This window comes from Zerene cesonia, chromosome 20, assembly GCF_012273895.1.
Source record: "Zerene cesonia ecotype Mississippi chromosome 20, Zerene_cesonia_1.1, whole genome shotgun sequence".
Taxonomy (NCBI): Eukaryota; Metazoa; Arthropoda; class Insecta; order Lepidoptera; family Pieridae; genus Zerene; species Zerene cesonia.
In genome coordinates, this window is record NC_052121.1 from 5,119,958 (window position 1) to 5,145,088 (window position 25,131).

At 33.2% G+C, this 25,131-nt stretch overlaps 2 protein-coding genes and 1 long non-coding RNA gene across 4 annotated transcripts in view; 1 reads left to right on the forward strand and 2 right to left on the reverse strand.

The window, feature by feature from the left end:
- The window catches only part of LOC119835341 (dehydrogenase/reductase SDR family protein 7-like), a 42,157-nt gene that overhangs the window by 13,116 nt on the left and 3,910 nt on the right, over window positions 1-25,131 (forward strand). The gene's annotated exons all lie outside the window — the stretch shown is intronic.
- LOC119834805 (fibrillin-1-like) lies at window positions 16-19,487 on the reverse strand. Its single transcript, XM_038359315.1, has 15 exons — window positions 19,199-19,487; window positions 10,723-10,784; window positions 9,904-10,105; window positions 9,593-9,697; window positions 9,240-9,356; window positions 8,696-8,827; window positions 8,178-8,293; window positions 7,491-7,740; window positions 6,770-7,035; window positions 5,960-6,692; window positions 4,706-5,878; window positions 4,396-4,605; window positions 4,023-4,316; window positions 943-3,939; window positions 16-701 (listed from the first exon to the last, which is right to left on the reverse strand). The coding sequence occupies exons 2-15, from the start codon at window positions 10,777-10,779 to the stop codon at window positions 16-18; spliced, it is 7,338 nt and encodes a 2,445-aa protein (XP_038215243.1). The 5' UTR covers window positions 10,780-10,784; window positions 19,199-19,487.
- On the reverse strand, window positions 23,145-24,741 carry LOC119835345. Of its 2 annotated transcripts, none has more exons than XR_005288038.1 (3): window positions 24,646-24,741; window positions 24,204-24,274; window positions 23,145-23,427 (listed from the first exon to the last, which is right to left on the reverse strand). It is a non-coding gene; the product is annotated as an uncharacterized LOC119835345 (long non-coding RNA). The 2 variants fall into 2 exon arrangements; XR_005288039.1 differs by lacking the exon at window positions 23,145-23,427 and adding an exon at window positions 23,794-23,877.

Here is a 25,131-nt window from a genome sequence, read left to right on the forward strand (position 1 = left end):
TATGTATAACCACAGTTATCTTAATAAATACTCACCAAGACATAAATTGTCGATACATTTTGTTCCTGAAGAACATCTACTGTCGTCATTACAATATTGAACTGGTACACATCCTAATACAGGATCACCAGTAAATCCAGAAGCACAGTAACAATGTCCAATATGATCCCTAGATACACAATTTGCATTCCTTCCACACGCGCGTGGAATGTTACATGAATTTCTGCATTTATTATTGACACAAGCTTCATCGGATGGACAATCTGAATCTTTTATACATTCAAATTTAACGCATCCTTTGTAAGGATCACCATGACTTCCTGATTGACATTCGCAAACCGGTTCATGCTTTGACACATAGCAATCTGTATTTGCAGCACAAGGAGATTTATCACAGGGATTTACACATTGATTTTCTAAACATTTTGTTATTTCAGAACAGTCATCATCAGAAAAACAGTCCCCTGGACGTTTGCAATGATTGGTACTTATGTCGTGTATTGTTCCATTCACACAATTGCAAATAAATGATCCAGGTGTATTTTCACAAGCTGAATTTAGTGGGCATGGGTGTAGTAGACACTCGTTTATATCGTCACATCTATTACTTATAAGTTCGAACCCGGGGGAACACATGCATGATGTCCGATGGTTTATAATTTTGCAACTTCCGCCTTTACAAACTGCTTCATCGCATTGGTCTGTAAGAGACGAATAAATAAGACGTTGAAATATTGAATTGGTGTTTCTTTTATTTTAATTAATAACAATGTAACTCGTGATTAAAACAAATTTTGATAATAAAGTATTTAAAATATACGCATCAAATACGAAAAAAGCATATTTAACATTTCGTTATAGGAGCTAAAACTGTGTCAGTGAAAATTTAAGCTAATACAATAAAAGTAAACTGGAGCTAAAATTTAATAAAAATAAACTTACCAGAACATTTATTTGTATCCTGACGACAGAACTTATCGTTTGGACATTCAGAATCGTCAACACATTCAACTCTGAAACATCCAACTTTTTTATCAAATGGGTTTCCTATGTGACCTTTTTCACACGAACAAGTAACTTTGTGTTTTTTAACAACACAAACGGCATTTGTCCCACATGGATCATCTTTTTCACAGGGATTTGTACATTTTCCACGTAAACACACAAGTGACTCTTCACACTGATTATCACGCCTACATTGATTTGGCATTAAACATCCAGTTTTGTACGGATCTCCTATTGCCCCAATGGGACAAATACATTTAAAAGATCCAATGGCATCTATACATTGTGCTGTTGGGTGACATGGATTTTTTATGCATTCATTAATATTTATACATTCGTCCTGTGTCATTTCAAAGCCAGGTAAACATTGACATTTTGTTTCTTTGCACATTTGATTATTCATGCAGTCAGAATTAGTTTTACAGCCAGCAATACAAATTCCAGAATTGCAATGTTCACCGTGTAAACAATTGCTACTAGAATGACAAACTGTGTGACATTTGCTATCATAACAAGTTTCTCCAATTGCACAATCAGAATTTACTTGGCATGGCACTTGGCATAAATGAGCAATGCACATATGATCTGGTGGACAATCCAATGTTTTTGAACATGAGCTTGCTTTTCGAACACATCCTTGTTGTGCCGTCGGCGTTCCCTCGAATCCAAGAGGGCATTCACATACAGTTTCATGTTGATTTCTAGAACAAATAGCATTAGGACCGCAAATTTTTGTACCAATGCAAGGATTTGTACATTTGTTATTTACACAGGCTTCTTCAGAAGGACAGTCTTCGTTAGTACGGCAACCTAACAAGCATTGACTTCCAATGCATGCTTCTCCAATACTACATTGTGTATGTTTAGAACATTGTTTTGTACATAAATTTTTAGTACAAATTTCTCCGTGATCACATTGAGTGGAATTTTTACAAGCTGTAAAACATTGTTCGTTGTGACAAATATCGCCTGCACAGTCATTGTCACTGACACATTTGACTAACCGTTTCTTACATGCATTTATTCCTTTTATGAGTTCATAGCCTTCGGTACATAGACATACAGCCTTTCTATTAACAATTTTACACAAAGAATTAGTTCCACAAGCATTTTGACATGGATTAGTACATTGGCCACTGACACAAACAGTATCAGGGGGACAGTCATTATCCCCATTTAGACATTCACTGCGTGTTCTGCATCCTACATCTTTCGGGTCACCTATTAAACCTTTAGGACATTTACAAATAAACGTTCTACCCGAGGGCTCACATAAAGCAGTTGGGTGACAAGGATTGGGTTTGCATACATCAACTCTTTTACAATTAACTTCTGCGATTGGATCTGGTTGGTACCCAACTGGACATCGACATGTAAATTTATGATTTTCAGGAATACATACTGCGTTATCACCACACGAATCCTCTCTACAAACGTCAATACATGTATGTGTCATTCGATTGCATAATTGATGTGGCATACAATCTAAATTGTATACACATGGTACTAATTTACAACCAGTTTCCAAATCATTGGGATCTCCAGTATAAGGTCCAACGGGACACTGACATTGAGCTACATGGTTATTAGTAACGCATAAAGCATTGGGTCCGCAAACTACTTGGTTACAAGACGATACACACTTTTTTAAGTTGCCAATATTTCTACAAATTTCGCTTTCTCTACACTGCGCATCATTTGAACACTGATTTTCATTTATAGGTACACACCCATCACGGTCATTCGGATTTCCAACAAAACCTTTTAAGCATTCGCATTGACTTTTGTGATCCTTTGTTACACATTTTGAGTTTTGAGGACATGTAAAAGTTTTACAATTATCCAAACATTTTTGTACGCCTAGTATATCTCTTTGACAGGATTTATCAGTTTCACAATCTAAATTACTCTTACAGTCTGATGTTGTCGGTTGTTCGCAAATTGAACTTAAAGGATTCCATAAATAGCCCTCCTTGCAATCGCATCGTGCAGTATTATCTACAACTTTGCATATTTCGTTAGGACTACAAATGATAGTCGAACACAAATCGAGACACCTTTTAGTTGATCCATCTACTGATACACAAATTTGTGGCTCTGCACAATCACTATCTACATTACATTCCACCTCATTTGGTTCAGGTTGTTGCAACTGGCAACCAAGTTTAACGTCATTTGGCTTTCCAATAAAACCCTCAGCACATATACAATTGGCGTGATGGTTAGAACTGACGCAAATAGAATTAGGTCCACACTGTAATTTACTGCAAGCATCTAAACATCTTCTTGTATCTTTACCTATTTGGAAACATATTTCCGTATCTCTGCAATCTCCATCAGTTAAACAATTTTTATCAACGCTGCAACCTTTTCGAAGATCATTAGGTTCTCCAACATACCCCGGGAGACATTCACATTTTCCTTCTGAGCAGATTGCCTTTGGCCCACACAGCATAGAACGACAAGCGTCAACGCATTTTGATTTTTCACAAAAATATCCTTCTGGACACGTATTATTATGGGAACAAGTACAAACTGTGCCGTCAATACATTTTGAAATAGATACTTGTGTGCATAGCTCGTATGGATTGCCGATGAATCGACTTTTGCAGATACAACTAAAACTTCCAGGCGTATTGATACAAATTGCATTTTCACCACAGGGCCTAGAGTTACATTCGTCTATGTCAATACATTGTAAATTTGGATTGCCAACATATCCAGGTGGGCAAAGACATTCAACGTGTGACCGAGTCTGTTGACAAACTGCATTCGCTCCACATGAAGCTTTAGCACAAGTAATCTGTCTGCGTGGAAGACATTTCTTATATGGATTACCAGTGTAACCTTTATCACATTTGCAAACGTTAATTTGACCATAAACACAATGTGCATTATTCACACATCCAGGCTCACAAGTGGGCGGTGCAACAGCTAAAAAAAACATTCAAATATAGAAAAAGAAATATACAAGACAATTTTTTTTATTAGATTGAATTTGATAACATTATACTCACGTGGCATACACAGTAAATCAGGATTTCCAACAAAGAATGCATTACACATACATCTACCAGTATCTTCGTTGCAACTTGCACCTATGCCACAAACTACATCTTCGCAACGCTGTCGACATCTACCCGCAACACAGGACATGGGCTCTTCACAAGGCATGCCAGCTCCGCATAAGTCTCTTCTACAAATCCCGCCGGGAAATGGGTTTCCCACCATGCCCTCCGGACATACACACGTTGGGCCAGTTTTAGATATTATGCAATGTGCTCCGGATGCGCATGAGTAGTTATCGCATCCTTAAAAAATTATAATTAATAAGAAAACCAATTTGAAGAACTTATAAGTATAACTATTTTAATTAAATGAAACATTTACCTGAAATACATTTTCCGCCTTCCGGTTTCGTATAGCCCGGGTTACAACGGCACCAAGCTGCATGATTTTCTACTTCACAAAAAGCATTTGGCCCACATGATACACTTACGCAAGGTGAGACGCAAGTACGATTAAGGCAAGCTTGATTATTTGGACACTGATTGTCTTTAGAACAAAGTAACTTTTGTGAAGGTTCGTCCGGGGCGATACCTAAAAATATTGATTTTAAAATATAATATATAACATAAATAGCTTAGTTCCTAATCTTATGAATTATATGTGAACAACTTTTGGCTAATTATATACTTACATCCAGTTTTGTATGGATCTCCAACCATAGATTGTGGACAAATACATTTATAACCACCTTGCTCATCGTTGCAAATTGCACCATATGCACACGGTGCGCTATGACACTCATTTCTATTCGTGCAGCCTGTATATGGGTCTCCTTCAAAGCCAGACATGCACATACATCTAGGTGGATCACTTGGAGTACATTTAGCATTTATACCACATATGAACCTCTCACAAGGACTTTTACATTTTTGTCCATCGGTTATATCTAGGTAAAATGGTGGTGGGCACACACAGTTACCAGGTTGAACACATTTCTCATTGGCAAAACAATCACTATCGCTGATACATCTTTTCTGATTCAAACTACAATGTCCTGAAACTGGATCTGTTCCATATCCGGGCGGACATTTACATGTGAAAGAGCCGACTGTATTAACACACTCGGCACCAAACCCGCAAGCTGGTTGATCTAAAGTACACTCATTTATATCTTCACAAGCTCCAGCAGCTGTTTGTACAAATCCAGCAGGACAAGCGCAGTAACTAACAGTTTCTGATATTATAATACATTCAGCTCCTTTTCCACATTTCTTATCTTTTGTGCATCCAGACAATACACAATTACCATTTACAATATTATATGGTGGCTGACATTGGCATGAGATATCAGTACAATATTCACACAAATTATATGGATTACCGCTATAATCAGGTGGACATTTACATTCATAGCTTCCGGGTAAATTTTTACATATAGCATTTAACCCACAAGGTGTTCGGCCATGCTGGGTACATTCATTAATATCCTCACATATGCCAGTTTCCAAATTGCGCGTGAATCCTTGACTACAGATGCAAACATTCTCATTGTCATGTAATACGCATTGTTCTCCCTGAGGACATGGATTTGTAGAACTACATTCACTGGTTTGCTTACTTACAAAACAACCTTCTGTATATGGATCTCCCTTGAATTGACTTGGACATTCGCATTGAAAGTGTCCCGGTAAATTCTTACAAACAGCGCCGTTGGCACATGGATTTGTTTCACATTCATTTATATCCAAACAACCACTAGGGGATGATGGTTCACCTGTAAATCCATTACGACAAGTGCATTGCGCTGTTTGTTCATTTAAAAGGCACTCTGAATTGCTTCCACAATGTAGAGCTTCACATGGATCTGTAAAGGAAATGTATCAACAATTAGTCCTTATTATGTACTTATTATATTTTAAAATAACAACATTTTCTGAATACTTACGACGACATTCATTTCCAACATTGGGTTCTGGACAGACGCATTTCATGTTTCCATCACACAGGGCATTTCCGGGACAATCATCATTATTATTGCATGTAAGAATTTCCGAACATTTTACGCGAGGATCAGGATCTGCTATTGTTCCTTCAGGACAGACACAGTTATATGACCCTTTTTGGTTTATACATTCTGCCCCAGAACCACAAGCTCCATCAGTTTCACATTCATCTATATCATAGCAATTTTTAAATGCATCTCCTGTAAATCCTTCAGGACAATGACATACAAAACTTCCTAGAGTGTTTGAGCAGGCAGCATTATTACCACAATGAGAAGGTACTCCAATAGAAGTATCACACTCATCGACATCTACACAACCAGCAGATATGTCGTTTGGATCAAAATTCCAGCCATCGTCACATACGCAATAAACGTCAATTCCATCAACCTTGCAATAGGAATGTTCACCACATTTGACATCATCACATGGAGCACGACATTTCAATTGAGGTGGAGAGCCAATGAATCCTCTTGCACATTGGCATGAAAAGCTCCCAACAGAGTTAATACACACTGAATTTTCTCCACATTTTGATCCATCACCACACTCGTCGATATCTGTACAAATTGATCCTTTCGGCTCAAATCCATTTTTGCAGTAACATTGGTCTTCTATACATTCAGCATTATTTGTACAGTCAAAATTAGATTTGCATAAAGTATTTACATCAATCTGCAATATAATACAATATAAGCAATTTGATATCAATAGTTAAATAAATACTTAAAAAAATTTTAAGAGTTTTTTACCTGTTCACATGCAACCTGTGCATCTGTTTTGGCTCTATATCCTTGAGGACAAATACAGTTATATCCAGGAGAAGTGTTTTCACATATCGCATGTAATCCACATGGGCGTTCTAATATTTTGCATTCGTCAACGTCTTGGCAGCCATCTGACACGCGAGCATCTCCAGTGTAGTCTGGCAGGCAGGTACATACGTAGCTACCCAACGTATTTGTACAAGTAGCATGTGCTCCACATACCGCTTCATTACTTTTACACTCATCCACGTCTGGTTTAACAAACAACTCATATCTTATTATTCCGTTTCATTTTAATTTAAATATTATAAGATACGTACGTAAAAGAAACGACGACAGCCACTACGAAGAAGAAATGGCAGGAGCACAGATTTTCGAAGGATAGAATAACTCGGTAAAGAAGATGAAATCTAAACTTAAAGAAGAAAGGATAACTAATTTATATGACCTATAAAAATAAAGACAAAGACGAAAGATCGTACCGCAACAGAAGTTCTGAAACATAATATGTAGAAAATCCCTAAAAGATCAACGACAAGAGTGTTATTTTTAAACGTTTAGGGTTAAGTTAGTACAAGCGTGAGTCCACCGCGCGTCATATGCGGTAGTGATCAGCGTTCTCACACGCCGTTTAACGAAGATTAAGAAGCGTTAAAACCAGACAGAAAACGTATAGATTAGAATTGCTATGTGTCACAAAACTCACCGACACACTGGACGTTGGGATCGCCTTCGAAACCTTCTGGGCATAGACAGCGGTAGTTTCCGGAACGATTTTCACATAGGGCACTTCGACCGCAAGGGTTCCGTGCACACGCGTCGTGATCCTGGCAAGCGACTCGCGGGTCTCCCTCGTGCCCTGGCGGGCAGCTGCATTCGTAGCCACCGACTAGATTGCGACACACCGCCCCCACTCCGCACGCGTCTTTGTTCGCACATTCATCCACGTCTACACACTAGGTTAGAAAATTAATTTTATAATTTTTTCCAGTTGTAAAATTTTTGTTCTTCGAGTAAAAATAAATTAAACAAGCAAAAAGATAAACGTTTCAATGGTAATGCCTTTTATAACGTTCCTTCCCAGGCTAAGGAAAATCTACTGTTGGATGAACAGGACATATAATATTATTGTAATAATCAAAATACATACAGCCACACAAAAATAGACTTTCTGAAAAGATTAAAATAATAACAAATTTATTTGGTATTACAGAACTACAAATGTATAAACAACATCATTCAGATAAAATCAACCCATACTAATAGGCAACAACATGATGTTCTTACCGCAATGCTTTTATAAATATAATATTTTCCACATTGAAAACATATCTTTCATATACTTTAAATTATGCAAATGGGTTCATAGAATAACATATAACATATAACTTACTCCATCAAATGGATTTCCCGTGTAGCCCGCTTGACAAGCGCACGTATAATTTCCAGGGTAGTTTTGGCATACTGCATTCGCACCGCAGGCACCAGGTCTTCTGCACTCATCAATATCTAAAAAAAAATTGTAATAAATTTTGGTTAGGATATTATTTATATTTTGGTTAGGTATTTTCTATTTCTTACTTTATTGGAAAGAAGGAAAGTTTATTTCAAGGACAAACTTATACAGAGAAGCAAAATAGAAGCGGGAGAAAAATAAATATATAAAAGAAAAACGAGATTTTCACGGTAGAGCGCCCTTCAAAAAGGGAAACCATCTCCATCTGTGAAGGAGTTATGCTCACACAGCGCTCGGTTTTCAGAGGTATACATATAAAAGTACAATTAGAGAAATAACAAATATTTAAAAAGTTATAGTGTCAAAAAATAACAATAACTTTACTGCTTAGTAGGACGTATTATATAATATAAAAAACCAATAAATAGAACAAATATACTTTAAATAGATAATACCTCGACATTCTTCTTCGCCGTCGCCCTCGAAACCTCGGTTACATTTGCAAATAAAATGGGCAGGAAGATTGCAACATTCTGCATTTTCCACACACCTAGATGCTATAGCTGGATCTTCACATTCATTGATATCTACAAATTTTTAATTAATCTTATTATTATGCTAGCTATACTGCGCGCCCACAGATGAACTCGCGCGCAAAAGCATGTAAAGTACAGTACTATGTAGGTAAATAAGGTACAATACTGCTAAATATCATCAAAATCGGGTATTAGGTTTTTGCGTGAAAGAGTAACAAACATCCATACATTCTTACAAACGTTTTCGCGTTTTAATATTACTAGTAGAATTTTACGTGAGAATTGAGAAATATGTTATGAAATTAAATGAAATCTAAAAATTTGTTTAGAAAAATTATGATAATTTTATATGTAGCATTTCAAATTATATTTCTGACCTTAAGTAATTCAAGACTTTTAAAGGATTTTAAACGCGATTTAATCATTCAATCAGAGAGACTCTTCATTACTATTATTATATTACCTTTACAAGTGAAGCCATCGCCTACATAACCTGGGAAACACGAGCACTGAAAGCTGCCTACAGTGTTTGTACAGTGAGCAAACACATCGCATGGTCTATCTTTGCATTCGTTTACATCTGAAAGTATGAGAAAATTTTTATATCATGCCGTCTCAGTATTTTTTTAAATATGAATTATTGAAACTACGCATTATTTTACTCATAATCAGGCCCTTTACAATATTTCAGTAAACAAGCACAACAAACGTATGTATCAAACGATGCAATCGTTTTTTTTTTTCCTTAGTTATAATGAAATTCTAGTCATGTTGAGCAAACAAAACATGCGTATTAGGTAGTTTGTATTTACTTACCGGGTTCTTGACAATTACAGCCACCAAACCCGTCGTTACAATAGCAAACTCCGCTTAGGCAAGCTCCATTTATACAACGCGCACCGTCTTCTTTGGTACAATCATCTAAATAAAGTATTGAACAATGAAAAATATGGTCAGAGAGAGTGATTTTAGAAATAATGACTCTATATTGAGCTTTAAATCCAAATAAAAATCAATCAAATTTACCTTTTGTGATGATCTTTTAGTTGTAATTATCAATGTGGAAAGAAGAAAATTATGTTTAAAAATTATACTACAAGTAAAAATAATATCTTATCAATACATACCTGAGCATTTTAATTCTGTTCTTAATTCATCGGATGCCTTATAACAATCTGGCACACCGTCGCATAATTTGGATAATTCATATAATTGCAATATTTGAGTAGATTCGTTAACTTGACAGCCAAAGTAACCGTCTTCTAAATTTAAGAAAAATACTTCTCTTTTTATTCCTAAACCTATTCCATATTGGCTTTGCGTCGCTACCTGCATTGGAAAATAAAATAAGATTGAAAAATAACATTGCTAGGGCTGTTTTATTTTGTTTGTTTTGTTAAATTAATTGTTATTCATGACATAGAGTTTTTAACTACTTGTTTTCGTAAATGGTAAAATTTTATCCTTTTACACCACAAGCCAGCGTGACTATCCCCTATAGAAACCAACAATAAAATTGTTTTCGGCAGAGCACAAAAGGATCATCACGGTCTTCCTTGTATATATTTATATACTAGAAACGCCCCGCGGTTTCACCCGCGTAAGTCCATATTCCGTAAGAATATCGGGATAAAAAGTTGCCTACATGTTATTCCAGTTGTCCAGCTGTCTACGTACCAAATTTTATTGCAATCGGTTCACTAGTTTTTGCGTGAAAGGGCAACAAATGCACACACATCCTTACAAACTTTTTAGGATTAGGAGGATTATATCATATGTGCAATGCATTTGTCCTTCTTATCCTACAAGGGCGAAACAAAACTTAACATTTCAACCTAAAATTATTCATTTTTAATTAAAAAAAAATGTCTCTTCAAAATGAATACTGGTTGATTCTAACTGTTCAACTGTAGTTTTCATGAAAACGTATATCATAATTGACTTACATTGGTCGTTGTGACGATTATCGTCCAAACCACAAGCGGCAAGGTTTCTATGTACATTTTCTCTGAAACAAACCAAGATATATCATATTAATTTTAATAACCATATAATTTCTTATACTGATACCTAGTGGTGTTTCGGAAAACCTACTGCTAATTATGATTTATATAAAATCAAACGAACTACTATTACCTTCCCATGATTTATAGTAATTTACAATAGTTATGCATTATATGGTAAAACGCTGTACTTGGTATGAATCGTATAAAACATTATTTAGAAGTGGGAAGTATTCCGGATGTTGAAAGCTATAGGAAATTAATACAAATATTTAAAAAAATTAAACAATATGCAACTCGCAAGTAACAGTATTTTTTTAACGTAAGCAAAGGTGGAGGTTAATTTGCGAGGTCATGTAACTGTAAGAGCAAAGTTATAATATCTATTATTAAATGGAAACGATAAACACTGATGCTAATATATATAACATATTTTTGATTAATTTCAGTTCTGTTTCCATCTAATTCTTACTAAATTTTTACATAGCAATAATGATTATTACGGTTGCCTAAAAGAAATGGTTTATAGTCACAATAACAACACTGATTTTCGTGTAGAATTGTTGGCCTTTTTTTGTTTCACGTCACTCGGTATGGAAGGATTAATTAAAAAAGAAATATACTCAAAAAAACTATCGCATGAAACCAAGTAGTACCTAAAAAACTTCATAACGGATTTTAAAATAACATATTTATTAATTCAAACTTTGTACGTTTATCTTCGCGATTGGTGATGATAATACAATAATTCCGTCGATACGAGTTTATCTTATTATCATGATTATGATCGCCGGGATAAAATAATTGTTATACGTTTAAGACAAGCAACTGCAGAGAGGCAACTGAGACGATTAAGGTGACTTTACCGTTAAAGCATGTTATTTTTTATTTTTAGTAATATGATTATTTGATTTTATTTTGGGTATACCCTGTTTTGTTAGTTGGTTTCCTGGAAAAAACTAAACAGTTATAATAAATATTAATGTTTATTATGAACGGCATATTCAAAACTCAAACACATACATTTGTCCTTTCTAATAAACTTCCTTAAGAAGAATAAAAATTAACCACGAGTGTTTTAAAAATTAAAATCTAACTTAAAATATTTTATATTATGTACACATACCTTCATAGCCATGACATAACGTATTAAAATAAAACTTTTAAATAAAACCACGAATGAATAATTAATTTATTACCTATTTACCTACATCGTCTACTGTATGTCAAACCTTGACATCTTAAAGCTAGTCGTGACAAGCGATTTATGTATTTTGTTAAATATTATTATTACCTTAAAACTTCACCGTTCATACAACAGACAATGCCACTAATTACATCTGATAGGATATTCAGTAGATTTTGTTTTCTAGTTATTTTCCAATTCGATATAGGGCTGATTTATCCATCCTTGGATGAAACTTTTTTGTCGAAAATTGTATTTTACAACCACTTCAAAAATATTTCTTAATTTCCCGACTTTACATTTTTATATTATTGTGACTGTATACTTTATTGGACGGATATTATTGAAGCAAGGACTGAAAATTGGGTCTCTTTTTAAGAAGCATATTTAAGTTACATCTGCTGTCTTATTTAGAATTTTTAAAACTACATTTAATTAACGGTCATGTTTGGTACAAATCATACTCGTATATATACTTTTTCGTTTAATTATCCCTGAGTGCTAAAAGCTATATTCGTACAAGGGGCGAAGCCAAGGTGTACCGCTAGTAATAAATAATTAGCGTTCTTTGCTTAGATACTTATACATATAATCTAAACATTATATTATTCATATATAAATAAAATACATAACATAACCTACTCATGCATGCATGTATTACAATACTTTTAAAAGCAAAGATATCTTTTGTTGAATATTTAAAATCCCATATGAAATAAATATAATCCCCATTATGTACAATAAATGAAACTCAGAAATGTAAAGCTTAAATAAATATTTCTTCAGCTATTGGTTCGAGAGAATAAGAACAATACATTAAGTTCAATGTGCAACACTTACACACGCTCAAGGGAATGGTACGGAACCAATAATTTTTAATCCGTTGTTATCCTCTAGCCACTAGCACAAGCGCCTATTTAGTTATATATTTATGGGGAAAATACTTAAACTAGTGTATCATTTAATCTTAGACAAATGTAAAACACATCAAATTGTAATTTGTATACAAAAAATACGCAAAATATAGTGGACATTTGTATTAAAAAGCATAGGTAGGACTAGGCGGCCCTGTCCGTATTGTACTTCTATCAAGTATAAGATAGAAGTATAGTAAAGATATGTATATAAGTAAGTATAAGTTCAAAGACAATAAATGAGGACACCCGTATTTGCAAATATTTAACAAATGAAGTGTAAAATGCGTCTGTAAAACGTCCGTCTGCGTATGAGCTTGCTTGCGCCATTCACTTTCACGTCTCAAGTAATTCGCTAGCAAACCGTTTGTACGGAAAGTGGGCTGCAAACAATAGCACTATAGGTACATACTAGTTTCTCTCTCTTGAGAAACAATTCTTTGCTTGTAATTTATACAAAAATATAGTTGAAAATACGGATAAATCGGTATATAAAAAAAAGATTGATTCAACCCTAATGCTTTTGATTTAGGTTGAGTAGTAGGGATGGTAATATATTCCTGATATGTATATATACATATTCTTATAGGTAGGTGAGCATTAAGACAGACTTAGAGAAACTACACCTCACCTACACAAGACATAAAATATATCGCTTATGTATTTACTACCGAGCCTTTATAGACTCAGTGGTCTTCTAAATTAAAAAAAACCTAATACAAATTGTAATGCTAACACGTGGCCTATATTACAATAATAAATGTTCCTTGATGCATATTAAAATCATACCATTATAATTTATGATATTAGTGACAATTGCTATTCCAAAGAGCTATTATAAAAATTGTACATAATCAGCAAAATATGCACATACACCCACTCTACGAAATTAGAAACATTTTTGAAAACCTTTGTTGTTTTTAAAAGCGTTTTCTAAAATTAAAATTATTTTAAGAATCTGAATTGTATTTGTTAAAATCCTCTCCAAATAATCATATGTTAAAAAAATTGTTAGATGCGAAAAAAACGATCTACTTTAAAAAACGTCAAAATAAATAAATGTAAATGACATATTAAAACTGTTTCGCAGTCGCTTATCCCATCAAAATTATTATGTATCACCGTTGTTTAATATCTGCTATTAATTTCATACATATATACGTTATACATATATACTACTTTATACAAAAAGTGTTAATGTAATCTTAAAATATACATAGCAACTTGACCGATTGGACTGAAATTTGGTATGAAATATATAAGAAACGCTAAGAAAGAATTTTAATAAATTCTGCTTCCATGGAGATGAGCGTTTGTTCTATTATAATTTTTTTTACCACGCGGGCAATACGACGACAATTTGTCGATTAAGATTAACATTGAAATTATACTTAATACTCGTATAGAATATATGATTAACGAATAACGTATTAGCAAAAACTAGAATTTCCTAGATTTTCCTTTATATCCGTTTAGTCACAGGTTTAGTTTCGTTACAGCTTGTGGGTTTTAATAGAAAATGTAAATCAAATTGGAAAAATTACCGATTAAAATCTCTTCAACTGATATGAGGTAACATCTTGTCCCATGTATACCTATTTCCACCAGAAATCAATGAACTGGTAATCAGTAATTATAAATTATATAATGCAAGATCCTTGATAAGTGAGCAACGTTTGAAATAATACTGTCCATTGAAAGTGGATCAAAATCAACTACAGAGGTCGGTTACAGACAAACATAGAGAATGAAGCTTATATAAACATGTTAAAATCGATGACCTTTTTACAAATGCAAATTTTGTAATTTATAAAGGTGTTGGCTCAGTCATCAGAACTAGTATTCATTATATTTAAATACTAGTTTTGTTTCAAAAAATCCACCAGTTCTTATAAAATTTTGTTGTTGATTTTATAACAGTGATATCCTAGCATCAAAAGTGATAACCTCTGTTAAATCATGTTGAATATGTGTAACGTATTTCAACATTAGTGTGATATTTTATCTAGCGGCACACGCATTTCTAGAGCTGTTATAGTACTGTTGTTTTACTGACATCCCGCATCAAAAATCAAGCACGGAACAAATCGAAAAATACTCAAAGTATGTAACGCTCTAATACACAAAACACTGCTGAAGATATTACCGATTAAAATCTCTTTAACTGATATGGGGTAGGATCTTGTCTCATCAGACGGATTGTTTTAATAACATTTTCCTACTTTCCATAGCAAAATGATGAAATCCAATAGAAGTGCCAATTCTTTGATTCAACCAATACGGTTTACCGACTGCGTGTTTGATCTAGACAATGGTAATAACTCGTTTATTAAAGGAGGAAGAGTGATTCCTATTGCTCACTTTTCCGGTGACGGCGGCGACGTCGCGAACATATCACGATTCACGAGTAGAATATTTTATGAGACTCATATATTACAGTTTCATTATTTTACATATTCATAACCCATGAAAATACTACGCGACATGAGTTTGATTAAATATGCCTTTTAGAATTAAAGGTATTTTTAATTTGTAGAATATTATTTAAGCTACAAATCCAATGTTGTGTGCAAAATGCGATTTCTGCTTTTTTTCTATTCAAACAAAATTCAAGTTATTTTCTGATTGATAATAACGAAACGAATTAATTTTTTAGTAGCTATCTATTTTCATTGTTGAGGAATTATTTTCCGCATATTGCCTGAGTAAATAATTATATGGCAACCTACTTTAAACAGGTGTATATTTTGTAGGGTTCAATCACTTACAGTGGACCAAATTTTAATTTAGGTTTCGTTACTTCAGATTGTTAACGAAAAATGTTAAAATTACAACAAATATAACATTCGTTTATGATACTTTATGATTGTTTATCCGAATAATAATAAATAAATAATACTTATTTCATGAAGAGAACATAGAAACTAATGGTTGTCGGCCTAAGCGTGAGAACGCATCATTTATTATTATTAGCATGGTGTAGAATGACATAACGGGTGTCGCCGGTCGAATGCCTGCAGTCATTGACAGGTGCACCAGCATTTGTGTCATTAAAACTCCACGGCATGTGCTATAAACGATACACTTGTAATATAAAATAAACAACCTGAAGCGTAGATTTTTCGCTCGAATAAACTGTCCGTAATTGTATAAGCGATAGTAAATTTTCAGCGTGAAAGTAAATAATTTCTTTTTAACAATTAGTATGCACGTGATTCACTAAGAACGGTAATATTACTATAACAATTATAGAGAACTAGCTGCGCCCCGCGGTTTCACGCGCGTAAGTCCGTATCCCGTAGGAATATCGAGATAAAATTTGCCTATATGTTATTCCAGTTGTCCAGCTATCTACGTACCAAATTTCATTGCAATCAGTTCAGTAGCTTTTGCGTGAAAGGGCAACAAACACACACACATCCTTACAAACTTTCGCATTTATAATATTAGTAGGAAGAATGGCTTGCAATAACCCAAAGTAAGAAATTTTACAATGATAAAGGCTGGATAATACTTGTTATAAGTCTTATAACTAATAATTAATTTAACATGATTAGGTGTTTTAATTTATAGTAACAAGTGAGTTTTTTCAATTTCTCTTTTATTATCTGTATATATATAATTTTTATACGAATAATTGTTTCCAGAGAGATGGTCTTAAACATCAATCCTTGCAACGGTGTCACTGGTTTATTTAGGTGATGCGTCCGAATGAGGCTAATATATTATTGCATCGACTGTGAGCGATAATCTTATTTTATTATACAAAATGTCAAATTATGGAACCTCAGTGAGATTAAATTTGAGATGAACTGTGAACTTAAACAGAAGAAAAAATATTAGGCGGATATTAAGCAACCTCAAAACGAAGCCCGCTCAATAAACATGGACCATCCAATAACCATTTCAAAATTTTAATGGACCTTGTACCATTGCAAATCAATTATGCTCATCTTCAAACTCGAAAATTGAATTTACCTCAACTACTTGACCACGAAGTGTTATTTATTTGCTTACAAAAATTATTTCAGATGCAAAAATTTCTGCTTAATATGATATGTGTCCCTACTCAAGAAAATAAAAAATAATTAACATACGTGAAGTCTTGTTCCTTTTTCAAATAAATACAACATCATTATAGATGTAAGTTATCTTAATTAATATTTATTAAAAAACTCTTTATTGCATGCAACTTTAGAATATAAGAAAGTGATAATTTTGAAAAGTGTATATTATGTACAACATACACATGAAATTAACATATATCAATGTAATAAAAGAGTTAATGTGTGCAATTACAAATAAAAAATAATAAACAGAAAAACTTGTAGAAGAGATGCAAAAATTTAAAGAGAGAGGAAAATAAAATTAGAATAGAGACAGAATAACGATTAAGAAAGATAATGTTTTAAATGAAAGTTTTAAAGCTATTAAGTGAGTTGAGTTGAGCTTGCTTTATTGCGGTGGGGAGTGACTTCTACATTCTTACGTAGAAGATGTACGTATCATAAAATTTGGAAAAGTGAACAGGCATGCATAGCGTAAGATGGACAGAAGAGCGGAGATCAAGTACATGAGATGAACCCATAAACACAAATCTCTTTTTTAAGGATCGAATAACTCGTATAACAGGGACAGGAGGTGCATATTTCGTATTACGTATTTTGTAAGAGCATTTAGTATTCGAACCTTGTAAATTAACAATAAGTATAAGGGATGTTAATAAAATGAAACCATACTAAGTATATCATTTTAATTTCTATTTAAATACGCTAAAAAAATTAGCTAAGTGAACTTAAATAAATACGTTAGAGCGGTAAAAAGGAAGTTTTTTCGTATTTTATAATAAAATTTAATATTTTAAAACATATTTTTACTCAACACTGAGAAAATGTAGTTGATAACCGTTACCATATTTATTTGTGGCATTATTTATTAGGTTTGAACTGGGTCATCTAAGAACGATCTGAATGTAAAGGCCCTTTTTAAGCTCTTAGTCGTATATAAATTAGATTTTTTTTTCTTAACACGTAGAAAAGTTTTTTAATCAACAAAAATAAATTAAATTTCTTTCAACTTACCGTTGCAATGGTAAAATAAAAGTTAAAATTATAACTAGATTCAATTCGATTGATTGATTATATGGTATAGAACAGGGATCGCCATGTATGTATTATTTTCAATATTATAGGACACCTACTGAAAAATAGGTATTACATCTGTAAACGGTGTTATAAACGGTGTAATATCTATCTGTATGTATATATTTACCCAAAAATACATACTTTCCGACCGTGGCTTTGCGCGCATAATCAAAGGAAAATACTGACAATCCCGAGGTTTTCCCAGCAAAGTTCCAGTTCGCATGGGATTTCTGGGATGATAACCGAGACAGTTTGTGTCCTTTGAGGATATAAACTGTACAAAACCATCTCTGTACCTAATTTCATCTAAGTCGGTTCTGTGATTAAGTCGTGAAGAAGAGACAGACAGATAGAATTTCTGTCGCATTTATAATATAATGTAGGGATATTTAGAGATTTAAATGATTACCAGAACACATTTTAATATTGTATTTTTGCCCACAAACTGTGACGTGATTTGCAAGATCTCAGTTTTTTTATTGGTACCTGAATAATCATGACATCCAATTAGAATCAGTCTTATTTAATTGTAACGTCAGTAGAATACGCTCTGATGTATTTTTGTCTTAAACGTTAAAAAATGTAATCTGATTACATCATGTTAATTAATCACGATCACCGTTGGATCCGTTAAGGAAATCGCTCGCCTTTATATGGAGATGAAGGAGCTCGTTCAGGTCCAGCTTACATAAGCAGAAGAGAGCGCCACCTAGTGAAACCGCCCTGGTTTGTAATATGTAACAAGAGTTAATACTTTCAATAACTCTTGATATTTAACCTCATGTCAGCATAGAGTACTACCGTGGACTTTCTAATGTAAATTACGGAGCTCTAATAGTGTATCGCACCTACACCCTATATTCAACAAAATGCCTATGAGAAATAATTTTTATAAAAATATGAAGTGTTTACTTTAAAGTATAATGAAAAACTTTTAATTTATTTTAAAACAAAGAGGCCAAGCATGAAAAAACCAATATGAATTTTCGAGGTTGTTTTAAGAGTTAGTGAGCCACAGTTATAAATATTTATGATGGAATAACAGTATAACGAACGTTTGCTTGAGCGTAAATAGGTACTTAAGAAATGTTATTGTAATAAGAACAGAAAGGAGAATGCGGGCAATTGTGGGACCGTGAGAAGTTACGCCACGGTACGTTGAGTTTAGTACCAACCTTGAGATCATCGGTGAGTATGGAAGCAGTGGTTTACGGGGCTCATTCCTTCCGGAATATGCGATCACCTTCCCTCGCTAGGTGAACACCAAATTCTCTGTGATGAGTCCACAAACCTCTTACGGGTATTTTGTAGATATACACAATCCTATTGTATAACTAAAAACACACCATCACCACACTTCACCTAAACTCCTTTGGAGCGGATTTGAACGGATACACAAACGGAATGTAGTAGCGACGCACGTAAGTTAGCGTGCACGAACGGCGCGCTGGTCGTAGTGAGACTGTGTGTGTGGTGCAGGCTGTGGCGCGCACGCACCGCGCCCCGCGCCTCTCCCCGCACACCCGCGCCCCGCTCCCCGCTGCCTCGCACAGCCTCCACCCTCTTGCAAGGCGCAAGCGCGTCGGCAAAGCTTTACGTAGCCGGATTCTTCATCAGATAAAAAAACTGCAAGAAACTGCTCGATGATAACCAAACCGGACGACCGGTCGACGATTTATATATTTTTTTTAAAGCCCAATCTTTCGCTCTTTCCCCAAAACTCGATAGAAGGCATCCATTATTACTCAAATAACCTGCTGTTGTGTATTATTCAATATTTAAGGAGTCAAGTTCGAAACTTATTTTGTTTACTTTGTATTAAACTGAGCATATCTCTGTTACCAAAAAGAGAGAAATCCCTGAAAAGCAAGTTGTCGTATTATAATAAAAGCATAGTAACAGTAGAAATATTTTAATGGAAAATTTTATAAGGATTTACCTTATTGCCATATTAATAATGACCACGAAAATATTGTTAATTGTTTTATGATAACCGAAGTAATTCATTTTTTATAAACATGCTTGGATTAAACATACATCATACTCTTATTAATATCATTAATTTATATGTGTTGACTACATAAAGATTTTATTTTATAGCAAAAATCAGTAACAACGTTGTATAGAAAATATTCAATAGTGATATTTAGGAAGAACTAATAACTGTAGTAAAATTCAAGTCTTTTTGTATGTATTATATAATGTACAATGCAAAAATGTAAAAGACATTTATAAAAAATTCAATTAAATTATCCCATACCGAAGACATCAACGCGCGCGACCCATATTATTCATGAAACAATTCACGGGCAGTGCGGCTTAAATATTAAATAAACGCACTTGTTTTATTAACAACTAAGCGCCTTGTGGATTCCAAGTAAATAGGACAATAAAAATAATCATAACATATTGAACTTGATTTTTAATTATAGAATTTTGAATAACTATTTAATTAATTGATCTAGTGCCTAAATATACTTATAAGAAAATCAATAAAAATATGATATGATGGTAATTGGTATATGAGCATGATATGTTCGTTGCATGTATGTGCATTTATAAATAAACGAAATTTCATTATACATTTATATTAATTATTGTTAATATATAAATAGTTAATACACAACTACTCTTTCTTTATTGCGCCTCCTGCGCTCGATTTAAAATGTGTTTTTTTATGTATTAGATATAGTTAAATTATATTGAGTCTACACTCTACTCTGTAGTCTTCATAGTAAACTAGATATCCAACATATTATATGTATCTTCTTTCAAAGAAAGTGACACAAATGCCAAATCTACAGCCCCATTGTGAGTTTCTCAATTACCGCTATAATATTTAAAATTCATGAGAGATATGTGATGAATGTATACTAATTAGAGCATATTTTAACTCGTCACGAGGAATTCGTTCTTGAATGTTATATGATATTGAGTTATATAAAATATTCGTATATTCTAGAGGCTGAACGGATGTCATTTGTACTAAGGTTGCTCGGTACTAGGAGTAGCGGTGACCGGCTAACGGTCACGGTGCTAACGCTTGGAGGGCAATCTCACAGAACTGTGTAAGTACTCGTACCAAATGTTAAACAAAACAATATTTGCTATGTGTTAAATAAAATTCAAGCTCGCATACATCATGTTTCCAGGACACTGGTTGCGTAATATTGTACAATGCTGTATGGCAATATTCTGAAATCGAGGTTAAGTAGTAATACGCTGTAATCTTAAAATATTGACATTCTTCACAAACGAAATATTTAGCATTTTACAGAAAATTCATTAATTTAATTATTCGTTAATTTAAAATGGAAATGTTAAGAAACACAGTTCTTAATAAATATAAAAATATAAATGATAAGATATAAAACATAAATATGAATATAAGAAATTTAGCTAAACGTTGGTAATTTACATTGCTAAAATTAGATTAAGATTATTCTGAAGCAAAAATTCCAAGATAACCAGCGAGAATTCCACAACACAGCATCTTAAGATATAATGGTAATAGCAGATTATTGTCTTGAACTCTAAAACTTGCTTTTGCACAAGTGAATTTATGAAGAATTTTTGGAATAATCAAGTTTTTTAATCAACTGTTTGTTCGGAATGCAGGTTCTACCGAGAATAACCAACAAGATACTAGAATAGTAGCTTCATTCCAAATTAAAATACGTCCATATCCAAAGTAATTTGTTATTTGTTTGTTGAAAAAATTACAGATTATTATCCCTGAGCTTGATTTTTACGATATAATTAAAAAACTAAAAAAAAAGCTGTATCATTTTACCTAACTATTTATTACATATCCTAATTTATATGATTATATGACTAAAAATATTTAAGTCCTATGCTTTTGCTTCTTAAATAAACTCTAATGAAACTCGGGGTAATTTTATACTTTTTATCGAGTTAATAAAAATCTAATTAACACTATAGAATTTACTATCATTTTTGTTGATTTTCAATAAAAAAAATGTTGTAAAATATAAATACCAATATAAAAATTACTGAAATATATAAAGCTAAGTTAGCTTTTTGTCTTTTGAAATATAAATATATTCAAACATAGACGGCATAAATTAAACCTGTTAATCGTCGCGTTGTTGATATAAATAAGTGCTTTAAGCAGGTAAAACTTGTACATAATTACGTAGCAAAAAGATATATATGACTGTTGTTTACTATATTTATGAACTCATTCAAATATATTATCAATGCTTCTCCATTAATGTCTATAGTATAGTATCTTTTGTAAATTTGTCAACATTCGATGTTCTTAGTTATAAAATATCATAAGAATAGGTTGCAATAAATTCCTAAGCCCGGATGAAGACGTCATTATCATGACCCACACCAGTGTCACGGTCGGCTTGCCACCATAATCAGGGGCCGTCGCCGTGCAAGGTTGAAGCACATATAATATACGTTATATCAAATAACAAGATAATGCAAAGCATGCAAACGCTTAACAACATTAATTCTCATATTGCGATGGATGTAATTAATTGTACAATTTTCTTATACTTAATATCGAATTATTGGCATTAAAACATAGTGTTCATATTTTAACTAGAAATTAATTACTTGTATGCGTTAGGTACCTTAAAATTCGGTTTTATGCATACATATTTTTTCTGTTTGTATATTTTTATCTAAAAGTAAAAATAAATACAAGAAAGCCTCTTTTTTATATGTATGGGGTATGTGTGGAGAGGACATTTTTATTTAAATTATAACATTACAATTACATAGTAAGGTAAAGTAAAATAGTAAAACATAACAGGTTTCATTCAAATAAAGGAAAAAATCCGAAATAAGCAATTTATATCGATACTTTAGGTTTCTTTTCCTATTAGATAAGAGAGACATTACATACACAATAAATAATAGTAAGGTTTCAAAATACAAAAACATATTTATATATACTACCAGTATTTCATTAAAACACTTCATTAAATATATGCATAGTGTGAAGTCATCAACCAATTTTAAAATTATTTGATTATCTATTCGTGCTAAAACACGTCGCCTAATCAAGGAAAGGTCATATAAATATCATATTACTCATACTTTTTGTCATTCACTTTCAAAACAAAAGTATAGTAAATTATATAATTGTCTTCAATGAAAAGTATTAAACTTGTCCTTCTCAAATGTATAAGCGAGCAAAAACAACTTTTACTGCTCTCGCGATTTAAGATACCATATAAGTGAGGGTTACTTTTTCGAAGATTTGGCACAGCGCTTGTGGGAGTGATTTCGCCAGACGAGTTAAAACTTTCTCCGTATGTTGTAATACATCGATACAGTCATTGGTCCGTATGACACTATTATGTGACATTTAAAAAGAAACACATTCAAATATCAAGGCAAGCCGCTGTGCTGTGATTGGATGAATCTGGAAAATGCAAACAACCGGAATTATTTTATTCGCCATTGCCTTTGAAAATAGCGAGTGACTTGAATTGACTATGAATCAGAATAAACGTAGGTGTTTTTATAAAAAAGGAAACTTGTTGATTACTTCGCCGCGTTAAATTCAAAGGCAAATTAATATTTTTAATGATTTTCATTTCTGTTTAGCCTACACATATTTTAAGGCTACGAAATGAGTTTTAAAGAATACTGGTGGTCAATCAGAACTATTATTTGAATTATCGATGTAAAAATTTAAACAAAACCTTACACACTTTTGATGTTCCAAATATACAGTGCAATCACATTGGCAAATATATATCGATTGCACAAAAAGTAACCGGATTGCGTTATGTCGTGGGTTGAGTCCTCATAGAGCGACGCCCGCGTGGGTAGCAGCAGGTTACAGAGTGCCAACAGCCAATATCACCAGCTGACATACAAATGAGGTAGCAGTGTAGGCGGGAAAAGAAACTCAAAGATACATTGCTCATTGACAAATAATTGAAAGTGAACATTGTTGGCTTTACAAACTGTACTGTTATACATATTTGTTAACAAAAAAATGTAAGTTCTAAATGATCGTAATAAATGTGTTATAATGTATATAAATCACAATCACCCAATGTATCAAACTGACTTTTTTTCTTAACAAACTTAACAATTCTTGCGAATCTGATGATTGAACTCATTTTTTAAACAACAGAAAATATTGAAAAACAGATGTAAAAGTATTTTAATGATTATACCGCTACTTACATAACTTGCGTCATATTGTAGGACAGTACTTATCGCATGCCAATGACATCATGACGACCACGTACTGTTACCTAGACAGTAGAACGTGATTTTAATTTTAAAATATTTAGTGCCATAACAAATGCGCCATTCTGATTACCAAATTCACAGTTACTTTTTTGTAGCCGGGAAAGTTGATGAACAATAATTTTAAGAGTCAAATTTTAATATTCTCTGCGTGTTGAAAAAATAAGAATATTTTATTAAAGAGAGAGTTATATTGAAAAGCTTTTGTTGTCTTCTCATTACTACACTGTACATATTCAAGCAACGTCCACAAATACACTCTCCCAATTGTTTTAATGAGCTGTCGGTGACCAATCCAATCAACTACAGCATTTTGCAATTTTTCATGCTTAACGCATTGTTTCTTTCCCCACCAACCATGCAGGATTTCACTTACATGAACAGGGTTCAGACATATAGCGAACGGTGACACAGCGCTAAAAATAGAGGCCGTGTTCAGGGCCAGGCAATACGATGTAGCCGGTCCTCTCCCGTCCACCCCCGTCCCTCAAACGAGTCCCCGGTCATTCTGCGCCATCTTGTTTATCTGTGGAACATTGTGGACTAAACGTTTTCTTAAATTTCTGTCTCAAGAGAATAATTATACAAAGAGGCTACCAGGTCAATAACTGCAGTTCATGGTTTTTTACGGGGTCTATTGAAGGATTTATTGAATTATTGGACTAAGTAGAAATGAAATAGCTGTCCTTTTAATCCCATAAAACATGTACCTGACTCGAACCAAGTAAAGGCGATTTTTTACTATAGATAAAGAACCATCAATACTAGCCAATATAGATGATCAACTTTTCTGCTCTTTTTTATTTCTTTTTATTCGTTATTCATTGTAAATTGTTGTTACAAAATTTGTTCATTAATTTCT